The sequence below is a fragment of the Rissa tridactyla genome, chromosome 3 (assembly GCF_028500815.1).
Source record: "Rissa tridactyla isolate bRisTri1 chromosome 3, bRisTri1.patW.cur.20221130, whole genome shotgun sequence".
NCBI classification, from domain to species: Eukaryota; Metazoa; Chordata; class Aves; order Charadriiformes; family Laridae; genus Rissa; species Rissa tridactyla.
This window is the reverse complement of record NC_071468.1, coordinates 40,588,883-40,601,101: the sequence shown is the minus strand read 5'-3', so window position 1 is coordinate 40,601,101 and position 12,219 is coordinate 40,588,883. Positions and strand designations below refer to the sequence as shown.

Sequence of the window (12,219 nt, the reverse complement as noted above, 5' to 3'; positions counted from 1 at the left end):
TGTGACATGACTTCTTTGACCACAGACACTTCAAACAACATCCCCATGCTGGCACATGCATGGACTGTCAGAAACAGCAACCAACAATGCCAGATTTTGTAAAGTCTTCCAGGGCCTGGCTTACCTTAGTCACGTCGCAGTTTTGCTGAGTGTGAGGTGAGGCAGGAGATGATGGCAACCTTCCCGTCTCTGGCAGTCTGGAAGAGTAGAAATAGTGTGGGACAGCAGGGAGGCATGATTTGGGTTGGATGTTTCTCTGGGGCAAGCAGAAAATATTTACACGTACCTTTTAGCTGGAAAAGATGAGGGAGTGCAGGAGTGAGAGCATCAAATACGGTATATCCACACCAGAAATAGGATGCACGGACAAGGATTACAAAAATAGGACTTAATCTCTGACCTCATTGAGGCCAATGGCCAAACTTCCATTCGTGTCCACAGGGGACAAGGTTTCATTGAGTCATTTGAGCAGATGGCTTTGCTCTGTAACAACTGTATGCATGAGACTGGGTTTTGTTTTGTAACTGTTTTTGTGCAGCCAGCCTTATCCTCTCTTTCGTCTATTGTAGTGCTTCTCACATGTTTTCAGTCACCACAAGAGCTCCATGGGACCTCTCTGAGAAAGCCAAAGTCTGACCCATCTAATTTTATGTGTGCTTGGTGTGCTATGTTTGGGGCCCTACTGTTGTAAGATAATTTTACAAAGGTCATTGCTTCTTGTATCTACCATTTTTATTAGGCAATCTAATTTTTCCACCAAATGTACTGGTGAAGATGAAGAAACCACAGAGGTTTGATTCATGGGAACCACAGCACTGTGGGCGCTTATTCACATTTGAATTTATGTGTTGTAGAATTGGACTGAGAATCACAAGCAATATTGATGTTTCTGTTATTTTGTTTTCAATCATACCGTAAGTCTCATTAGTACTCTCTTCTACAGCTTTACAGTACTTTTGTTTCTAGTCTGTGATGTTGTTCATCTCAAACTTTTTTGAGGCATTGCCAGTTTGGTCAGAATTTTGTTTAGAGCCTCAGAACAACTACATCAGGTTCAGCAGTAAATGCAAGCTATGAATATAATTTGCAGCATAAACAGTGTGGTGATTAAGCCCCTGTGTTGGTCTGTTTGGCTCTTTCAGAGCACAGCAGGGGCATAGCAGGGCTGCCTCCTTCCTGACCTTTTGTAATTGTTCTTTCCTGCAGTTACAACTTCTATCTTTATAGCATTTAATGTAAACATATATTTTATTTGTTACCTTTCATCTCAGTAGGTTTTCAAGTGTTTTATTAACTATATACTGAAACTAAGCTTAACAATTAGAGGACAGCGGTTGAAAAGTAACCTGCACACAGTACACTGCAACACAATGGTAAGAAGAATTTTTTTGGAAGGTCACAGGAACAATTATACTCTTCCAAAAAGCTCCAGAATATTTAATGTATGTAAAAATAGACATTGCTTACTGAGACATCATCTTAAAAGTCCACATACATATGCGTGTGCATGCTTGTGTGTTTGCACATGCACACTCCTAAACGCAAGCTCTGAATTGGTATCTGGATTCTCCACAGACACTCATGTATTGCAGATTTACTGACAGAGACGATCTTTCTTTCTTTCAGAGAGATTGGTTCAATTGTCAGGTCACTGGGTTGCTTCCCAACTGAGGCAGAGCTACATGAACTGCTTGCAAAGGTAAATGTTTAGATCTTTTTTTTTTTTTTCAATCTTAAACTTGCACAAGTTTGGCCCTTCTGCCTTGCTGTGTGGGAAACCTAAGCTCTTTTCCCACAGTTTGGAAGTGTCATGGAAGCGATTCAGGGAGGCAGGCTGTCTCTCAGGTTGCCCTGAAGCCAGCCTTTAGGCTGATGAGGTAACAATGTTGATGGGTTGAAATGAGGAATCTTAGACTCTCTTTTACCCCAGAAGGTCACTGTGATACTGTGCCAAGGTGGAGTGGCTTTTACAGAAAATGGAGTAAAAATTGCTTTTGGCCGATGAAAAAGGATGTCCTAAACCTCAGTCGGACTAGCATATCCAAACCCTGACCATCTCACTCTTCTGGATGTGCCATGAACACACACTGGATGATTAAGCAATAAAAATTAGTTCTTGAGCAGGTTTTAAAATTATACATCAAATTCCAAAAGTACACAGGGGGAAGACCTGCTATTTTTTTTTCACTGGGTCCCGTTACTGATATCTTATAGCCAGACCTCTGAACTTTTTGTCCTTCGTGAGGTCTCTCCCAGTCTTGAGATTTCTCAATTATAGGTAAGTAATCTTTTCTTGATTACTTAAGCCTGTAAGTCAGAATCCAGACATAAAACTTCACATGACCTAGTGGTTCTCCCCTTCTCCCTGTGATCTGCAGCGGTAAGGAACTTCAATCACATTTCTCCACAGTTTTTTCCTACTCTAATTTTTGTCTCCTTCCCTCATGCTTGTAATAGAAAGGATGGTGTGGTGGTGCCTTGTCAGGGTATGGTTAATAAATGGGACAAAGAAGTGGGAAAAGGACTTCATGTGCTTTTCGCAAACTGATATGATGCTTTAAGGAATAGAAGATGTTGGGCCTGAGAGATGGGGGAAGTATTTTTCTCTTTTTCACGTATAGGTCACGATACTGGGAATTGATCTCTCTTACTCTTTTCTTCCTGTCCCCAACAAGACTTTGGATGGTTGCAGTAGTAGTCTTTCCTCAGTAGGCTTCTCTGGTCTCTTGCAGATCAGAATTTAGCGTTGTCGTGGTTTTGGCTGGATTGGACAATCAGAACGGCAGACAGCCCTCCCCCCTCCCTCCTCAGAGAGGAGAGGAAGAGATAAGGAGATTTACGAGTTTAGAAAAAGAACTAAACTACTTTAATGAAAATAATAATAAATAAGAAAAGAGTAAATAATAATAGAATAATAAAAATTAAAGAAAAAAAGAGTATACAATATATACAAAACCATATCCAGCTCCCAGGATGACGATCGCGTCACTAGCAGACATAGGGAAAGTCCCAGACTGCAGTCAGCGATGGACAGGAGCTGAATTCCAGAACTAGAGTCAGGAATGCTCGGATCGGGATCAAAGGCAGATGAACAGACAGGGTCCTCCTCAGACATCAGCCATTGAAGAAAGAGTGAGCCAGAGCAGCCTTGCCCCTTTGATCCCTCAGCTTTTATACTGAGCGTGATGCCTATGGGATGGAATACCCTGTTGGTCAGTTTTGGGTCACCTGTCCTTTCTGCTCCTCCCTGCAGGTGGGACCCCTCTACGCTTCTCCGCTTCTGACCCTCTAACGGGGCAAGCAGCGAAGTTAGCTGACCTTGGATGTTATAGCAATAAGTCTAAGCAAGAGCCTCTGTGCATACCATTTCTTGGTATAATCAGGTCTTATCACTCTGAGAGTGAACGGTTTCTGAACAATATGCTGTTAATTTCAGACTTTAGTCAGTTAGGAGAGGCCCAGCTAAAAAGTAAAATTACAAATCAGAAAATTGGTTCTGTTTTACCTCAAACCAGGACAAGTGTGAGAAATCTTGTGCTAAGTCTTGTGAATATGACACAGCTGCTTCAGATGAGGAAGTGCAAAGAACCGTCAGAGGAGAAAGATCTTTTAACATGATACTGCAGTCTGTCTGCTCTGGTTCTGTACTCTCAGTACCAGATTGTCCCAGCGCCCACTGACAAACAAGACAAAATGGAAAGAGAAATTATGGTGCTTAATATAGATGATATTTTTAGTGGCCCACAAAGATTTTTGTTTGCAGCAAATGAACAGTGCAACTGACTCAAGATACAGAATTGAGAAAAGGAAAAGGATACTTTGACCACCCTGCTAAATCCAGGGGAATCAGGAGAGTTTAAGGCCTGCCTCCCCCTCCCAAAGAGACTGGACTTTCTTTTTTTTTTTAAAATCAATTTTCAGCATTACTGAAAATTTGAGATAAGTAGTACATAACAACGTAGAATGCAATGCAGCTATGAGGTGGAAGATTCTGGAGATACAACAGTACAACATGTATGCAATTGTTGATTACAAGGATATTAAAGTACAAATACTGCAAGAAGAAAGAATATATTCAAGAGTAATGGTTAACATTAAAGATTGCTGAACTGAAATTTAAATCTCAAAGAAGGTTTTGTGGTGCCTGTAAATGAAACCTTGGCATAAGTTTAGTACCAGAACAACACTGTCTTCTTGTAGAACCCTTAATGTATTATGTTAATCACAAATATATCTTAATTTATGTAAGGTACTATTACAATTGACTATGATAATAACCTTTTATCTTAATCTAGATCAAGTAAAAATTGTCTCTGTTGGCCAGTTTGTAGCCAAGCTACTTCTCCAGTATTTTTGCCCTTGTAAACTGTGATTAATTTCTGTTTCTCACGACTTCTGTCTCTCAGTCATCTCATCTTCCTATTAGCCTTATTGTAGCTAAACGAGCATACGTTGCCCTCAAATTATTCATATCTGCCAAATCATCATTCATATAATTATTTTATCTCTAAAACTTATCATATACTCTTTCCTATATTGCCTTATCCTAAATGCTGGAGTTAATATAATATCTTTAGGCCTAGTTACAAAGTTAAGATTAAATGATAATCCTAGAGATGGTGAAAGATAATCTGAGGGTTACTACAATGCTTGGAGTCTGAAATCCCAGGTTCAGTGCACTGCTCTGACACAGATCTCCTGGATAACTCTGGAAGATGGTTTTCTTTCTTTGTGAGTCAAGTTCCCAAATGTTATGTGGACAATAATAATACGGCTGCGAGAGTAAAGATACAAAACATAATGGATGCTACAGTACAGTTGTTACAGGAGCTGTGGATGTACACAAAGGAAAAGAGATACAGCAAAACTCACAGTTTGACCAACCAAATACTGTTATTGTCACAGTCACTGTGAAAAGAGGAGGAATTACAGAAAAAGGAAAACATCAATGGGAAATGAGCTGTAGAACAGGAGTGAGTATGAGGAAGAGTAAGAGGATACATACACCTGCAAATCTGAATACTTACTGACATAGGTGAGGTTAATATATTCAATTTATTCACCTATCTATCCAATGTTAGAAATAGGATTAATTTTAACAGTTCAAGATATTGCTGGGCCTGTGGAGCCACTGAAATGGAAGCTGTTCTTTCCAGGTCAGAGGAAGCTGAGGTTGTTCATCACCTCCCAGGTCTAGGTTCATTGTCAGGAAGGACGGTTTTCTTCTGCAGACTGCTCGCTGAAGGCAAAATACAAATAGCACACCAACATAAAGAGGCAAAGCTGGATGATATTTGTCAGTGAGGGCTGACGCTTTCACAAGTATTTGTTATGTTGAGCTCTGAAGTGGTCATTGGCAGTGAGTTCTTCTGGAATGAAAATTAGGATGACCTTCAACTGTTTGGCTGAGCAGAGCTAATGTTTTTTGGCTCTTAAACTTGGTTTATATATTTTAGCATCTTCATGGATGTTCTGCGTCCTTGCTTTTGCTTGTTCTGCTTAATATAAGACACATCTATCTATTTGCAATAAATAGCTACCCTGTTTCTTTTTCTGTCTCTGTGGACTTCTGACCTAATACTAGTTGAAGCACAAGATGTTCCCTAAAACATGCTGTGTACTTTTACATCTCAATATTTGTGATGCATGGAATAGTTCAGTGTATTGACTGTTATGTCACTGCAAAGAAGTTAAGTTTTGTCAGGTATTTTGTTACATCTTTTCAATCAAGCAAGCAGTAAAACAAATGATTCTGTAGTGGTAAAAGATACCATTTGATTTAGCATGAAGCATGCAATGGCTTAATTTCCTTGCTAAAGATGTCTTCCACTAGGCTCACCAAACAGAAGGGAAAAAGTTCTTTTTCAAGCCAATTTCCACTCTAAAGCAGCAAGAGGTGGTGGCTGCCTGCTTTTAGCAACCAAAACCCTACAAGAGCACTGGAAAAGAGCATGCAGCAGCAGTTGTAGCTCTCTATTTAAGCAACTGGATGTATCAGGCATCACCCCCAGCTCTGAACCAGCTCCCAAGAGGAAGATTTCTTACTTCATCTTTTCCTGGCTCAGTCAGGAGATTTCAAATCAGTGCCTATTTGAGTCTTCTTTCAATCTGAGCTGTGCCTGTGGAGAGCCTAGCAAGGTGTCGCTGCTGTCATGTGAGACCACAAGGCACACATCCAGTTTCAACACAGACGGGAACAGGCTAGCTCCATTAAGAGGGCTCCTTTTTGGGAGTAAAACTTGAAATTTTCAGGAAAGGGATGCATCGGGATGATAGGGAGCAGTTGCTCATCTCCTGCAGAAGTATAGGAATGTAGCGAGAATGCTGCTAGAAGTCCCCAATGTTTTGGGACTAATTTGTTAATTTGTTTGGGAGGCAAAAGGAGGCTTTTCTTTGTGTAACGCTTTATGGTCTGCCTTATGACTGTTTCAGACTGCCCTCACTCAGTCTGCCTGCCTCTCTGGTCCTTCCCCTGACGACTCTCTCTGGCTATGAAACATGTGGAGGCAACAAATTCCATCCTTGAGGTGTACTAGACTGGGGTTATGTCCAAACTAGCACATTAAATATGCCCAGAAACATCCTTGGGTGTTGAAGCCAGCTGGCACAGAGCAGCTCATGTCTACCCTGGCAAATGTTTTATGTGGAGTGGCTGCGCAAAGCAGCCTGCTGGAGAACAGTCCCTAAGGTCCTAGCCAGGCCTGGTGACTGCTGGGGGGAGCGTTAGGTGGCACAGGCCAAACTCATGCCAGGGAACGTGCTAAAGGTTTGCTGTTATGGGTGGTCACATTACACTGCTTGGGAATGTTCCACGTCCTGCTGGACTTTACTAGTATGAATGCCTCTGAATTTAAACCTCTGCTGTGTTATTGTGGGAGATAAGATCAGTTACTAGGCATCCAGTTCCTTTGCATGAATGGTTTCTAAGCACAAGAGGGCAATATTGAGTTGTTGAAAGTGTCTATAATAGCAGGGCTGTATTTTGCCTGGGATATTATTTCTTCCTCAAATTTCCCTCTATTTGATCACAAGCATTTCACTCAGATGTTACGGTGCCATGTGATATTAAAAACCTGATATAAATATTCAAAGTCTAACTCTGTAATTTTAATGCAGGAACCACCCCAATTTTCTGGTTTTCATATTATTTTGCTAATGAGTCATATAACCTGCCATGCTTAAGTTTTATTTTTAGGTAGAAGAAGAAGAACCGACCGGATACGTTCATCTGGAAAAATTTCTTCCAGTGATGACAAAAGTACTACTCGACAGAAGGTAATGGAAAGTGGATTTTCTGTGTCTGTAGTTTATTCCAGATTGACAGGGTTGATTCTGAATAAATATATCGACAGTAATTTTATGTAACTGCAAGAAGTACAGGGGTTTTTTTGTTATTTAAACTCAGTTTACATTAGCGTGATAGCTTTTGTTTCAAAATTACTTTATCTACATAAAATTATGTTGTACAGATGATATAAATAATACCAGCTTATAATCATGAATTGTGATAATGTGTAGCTTTTGTATTTTTAATGTGAATCAGAATTAACTTGCTATTCAACATGTTTTGTGCATCTCTAAAATATTTTAAATGCAAATTAAGTTCATAACCATTACTTTCTCTGAACATATGAGTTACGGTTACTGAGAAGCACAGTCTGTTACAGTGTATTTTTTATAAGTTGTATTAAATCAGCTTCATATTCATGTCTCAAAGTGACAGCCAGGTACAGTTGAATGTACACAACTAGCACTCTAAAAGACTGCTGATCCAAAAGTCTAGAACAAAACCGCATTTCATTGTTCAAAGGTACATAGAAATATTTGCATGTACACAGGAACTTGTGCTATTTTGATATTTTGCACTAAAAGCAAGATTACTTATAGGGAATTTATCTTTCTTTTTAAAGATGGTAGCCAAGGGTTTTGGGAGACTCAGCCTTGGCCAATACTGAGAAGTTATTTTGCACACAGAGAGCCTTTGGTAAGAGTGTGTTCTACACACAGAATAGCTATAGGATTTCCCAAAACTGTCTCGCAGCATCCAGAGGCAGCAGGGTCCACCTTGGGGCTGAGTTTGAGAGTTTTTGTGCCTGTGCCTGGACATGGACCAGCCAGCAGTGTTTGGGTCCCAGTGTGCCAGCGCAGGTGCCTTGCCTTCCCAGGTTCCCGCACCTTTGCCTTCTCTGGCCTTCATGATACATTTCTGGCTCCACACTGATGTTCACCCTTTCACAAAATTATACCTTTCTACTTTGGGCTCTCTTCTCCTCCCCCCCACCCTCTCCACACAAACATACACACACATACAAAGAAAAAAACCAACAAACCCCACACATTTTCCCCACACATTTTCCCCAGGCCAGTGCAGGCTTGTCAAGACCTACTTTATCTTTTGGGGCACTATGTCCACAGTTCACTTATCCAAGGGCACATGAGATTTGGATCACAAAAAACAAGGCCTCTTCTTAGTACATTTGATTTTTAGATAGTAAAAGAGCAAGGCGGGTCTGGACAAAACAATCACGCAGTTAGAACCTCCCTGGCTTCAACAGCTTCTCTTTAGTGTTCTTGGGGGCTGGTGAGAGTCTGCTGGGATATAGAAGGTCTCCATTGCTGCACAGGGTTTCTTTTCCAGCTCTTTGGACATGGTTTAGTGGTGAACTTGGCAGTGCTAGGTTAATGGTTGGACTTGGTGATCTTAAAGGTCTTTTCCAACCTAAATGATTCTATGATTCTATGATTCTGAAATTAGGCACACATATGTACACACACATGTGCCCACTTCTCCTGTCTCTCTGGAACTGTTAGTGACAGACCTTTTCTTTTATAGCTGCCAGCATTCTTTACTGATCATCAGCTCTTTAGACTGTTGAAGTCCCACTAGGTGATCTGTTGCCTACCTACAAGCGTACCTGGACAAAACTGTGTTTTCTTGGTTTGGCCATCTTCTGTTCAGGGCATTGGCTACATGGAATGATTCAGCTATTATTGATTCCTACTAACCCACTCAGCCAGCCCAGACATGCAGAAGCCCTTCATCTGGCTCCTTAGCACAAGGAAAATTCAACTGGAGTACAATAAAAGAGCTGAAGATCTGGACAGTTTCAAAAAGTCAAGCCGAAATTAAATGGTTGATAGACAAGCTTAGTAAATTCTCATAGAAATTAAGTTTTCCCTTTCTTTCAGTACTCATATTTTATTCATTCAGAATAGTAGAGCAGCCTGGCAAACAGTGACTTAACTTTTCTGATTCAATGGTTTCAGCTACCAGCCTATTCCAGAAGATGTTCTTCTACATGCATTTGAGGTCTGTAACTAAATATTCAAGTACATAACTGCTGGAAAGAAGTTGCTGATTCTTGAATCAATATGGTTAAAACCACAAGTTTTATTCTTTTTCTTTAAAGGTTTTGGATGAGAATAAATGTGGGTATATTACTAAAGAGGACGTGATCAAATATTTGACTGAAGAAGGTAACATGGCTTTTGTAATATCAGTATTTAAGTAAATAAACATGACGTATGTATATGGCACCTTGAGGTCCTCATTCTGCTTGCCAAAACTTGTGGGAGTAGATACATTGTCTTCAAACAATGCTGTTGCCGTGATGAGTGGCTGCAGACTAGAACACTTCACTGGTGAATAATGCAGGGAAACAACATTTATGTGCCTGCTTGCAAACGTTTTAAGATAGAGGTTATTATTAAGAGTCATAATTCAGTCTTGTGTGGATATTTTATGATTCTGTGCACATCTCTGTGCTTCCTAAGGATGTTACACTTTCTGTCCACCTGTAGAATTGTAGTTTAGATTTCCAGATGTAGTTCCAGGTAGTTCCAGTGCTCATTCTTTCCTACATTATCTTGATCTTAATTCTAGTGCCGTATGCAAACAAAGAGATTCAGAGACCAGATTTAAGTGGTATATCATGTAATCCTCCATATCCCTTGAAGAGCCTGCTTTTCTTGCATGGCTGACTCATGCCTGCCTCAAGTACAAAACGAAGTGCAGGCTTTGCACAAGACCTACCCTCAGATGGGGACCTTGTTCTCAAAGAGGGATGCAGTAAGCCATCAGCAGCTTTGAAGCTCCTAAAAGAGAAAAAAACTGAAGACTGTTATAATGTAAATACCAGTGAAAGGATAGCTAAATTAGAGATAATAATTCTAATGTACACATTAGAAGAATTCACTCTGGCAAAAACGGTGGTTTCAAAATCCCTGTGGCAGAGAGGAACAGGCTGTTTTGGAGTCTGTGAACTAGAAGGAGAGATCGGAAGATCCAGGCCCTCTGTCTCCTTTCCTTTAGACGAGCTCGCTTGGGGTGCAGGACTTATATTGGCAAAAGTGAAGGAATTGGATCCTTAGTATTGGTCCTTTTCTCTTCTGTGTGAGCACCAAAAGGAGATCCATGCATGGGAAAAGGGGTGTAATTTGTCAGCCCTGGAAAGAATACTTAACAAGACAAAGTGTTATTCTCTGCTGTCTTTCAGGTGAGCCCTTTACTCAGGAAGAAATGGAGGACATGCTCTCCACTGCTCTGGATCCAGAAACAAACACTGTTCGCTACAGAGACTACATTTCAATGATGATAGTAGATGAAAGTTAAGATCTTCCCTTTCAGTGTTCAAGATGCCTTATGGTAACAGCAGTGTAGCTTTGCGGTTAGTTGAAATACGTATTTTAAAGTATAACAAAGCTCAGCTTGTGACCTTGTGCTTGTAATTAAAATAAAAACTGTGTAGCTATATTTCTTTGAGTTCTGTATACATATTGAAATATAGTCACACCTGGAAAAAGAGCTCTTGACAGAAATACTGTGTAAGGTCTGGAAAAGAAATCATGGAATTTAGTTTGAAAAATACAGGAAAACTAATGTTAATGGAGTCAAGAAATGACTTTACAATTGCTTCTGAAAAACTAATGGAAAACGAGACCTGTGAAAATGAGTAATAAGTAGGTAAGTGACTACCGTAAGATGACTAAAATTGCGAAGGCATGCTACTAAGATAAAGCTTTTTTATTTAAATGTAATCCCTGTTTGTATTTAACTAATAAGGCATCAGATAGGTTACTACTTTTGAAATAATATAATAGATCAAATAAATTTTCTACAATTTCTAGTTTTTGTCAAATATTTGTGCTTTGTTTACTGTAGGCAATTAAACTGGACCAGTTAGTTCCATTTTATGTTACTCATCCATTGGCACATGATATTTTGCTTCCATTTTAAACATGCAGGTAACACTCAAACCATTGCCATAGTCAAATTTACAAACAAAGTAATCCTTGAGAACATTTCTGCTACTATAGGCAATAAACAGTTCCCTTTTCATAACCAGTTTGAAAGTCAGGAGCTAAAACTGTTCAAAACTTAGGATCAGAGGACATTTGATTTTCATAAACTGATGAAGCACCATTTTTTGAAAGACATTAGTGTAGAATACGTGTCTCAACTACCCTTGCCAGAAGACCAGCACAGACTTCACTTCTCTTCTCATTTCTAGGTTAATCATTTTCTTGAGTGTTACTGTACTGTTGTCCTCGAACTTGAGTTCGAGCTCTGTCCCCTGGCGTTCTTACCTTGTACATCATCTTCTAACAAGTGACCAGCAGTTGCCCTCAACTGAGGACGTCTCAGCTTGTAGGAGAAGATTCTGTGGTCTGGTCCCCAAGGGCACCATCTTGCACTTTGTGCTCCACACCTTCAGCCCCATTTCTGTTTTTCTACTCTCCATCAAAGCTGGTTTCCTCCTTTACAGTGTCCTACCACTCCTCTGTCTTAACTGCATATCCCAGCTCTGTGTCATCAACAGACTTCTTCAGCTGATGAAATCTGGGGAAGACTGGCACACAGAGGCATTGAATGCCTTACCCTCTGTCAGGCAGTTCTAGTGGCAGAGCTGAAAACAGAGTACAGGGCTTCTCATGACAGGTCTTCTGCTCTACCCATTTGCTTCACTTGTGCTGGAAGCTCAGCGGAGCTGTTTTCAAACATAGCTGCAAAGGAGCTGCTATGCTTTGCGAAGAAGAGATTAGCATGGTCTAAATGTGGTGATGGAAGCAATCTGAAAGAGGCAATTTTTTAGTTCTCTTTGTACTTCTCTAACACAAGTTGTCTTTCAATGATATTTTCTTAAACAGTAAGGCAAGAAAGAGTTAATGCAGGTAAACATTTGACTAGGTATAAACTGGATTTCCATCTGGAAACCACTG

General features: G+C 40.2%; 1 protein-coding gene across 2 annotated transcripts in view; it reads left to right on the top strand.

The window, feature by feature from the left end:
- EFCAB2 (EF-hand calcium binding domain 2) overlaps positions 1-11,049 on the top strand; it is a 35,277-nt gene extending 24,228 nt beyond the window's left edge. For both annotated transcript variants that reach the window (XM_054195942.1, XM_054195943.1), the window contains exons 3-7: positions 1,627-1,699; positions 7,196-7,275; positions 9,268-9,310; positions 9,411-9,477; positions 10,497-11,049. In XM_054195942.1, coding sequence (XP_054051917.1) covers positions 1,627-1,699; positions 7,196-7,275; positions 9,268-9,310; positions 9,411-9,477; positions 10,497-10,612 — 379 coding nt within the window. In that variant the 3' untranslated portion in view covers positions 10,613-11,049. The remainder of the gene's footprint in view (positions 1-1,626; positions 1,700-7,195; positions 7,276-9,267; positions 9,311-9,410; positions 9,478-10,496) is intronic.
- Positions 11,050-12,219: the final 1,170 nt, after the last annotated feature.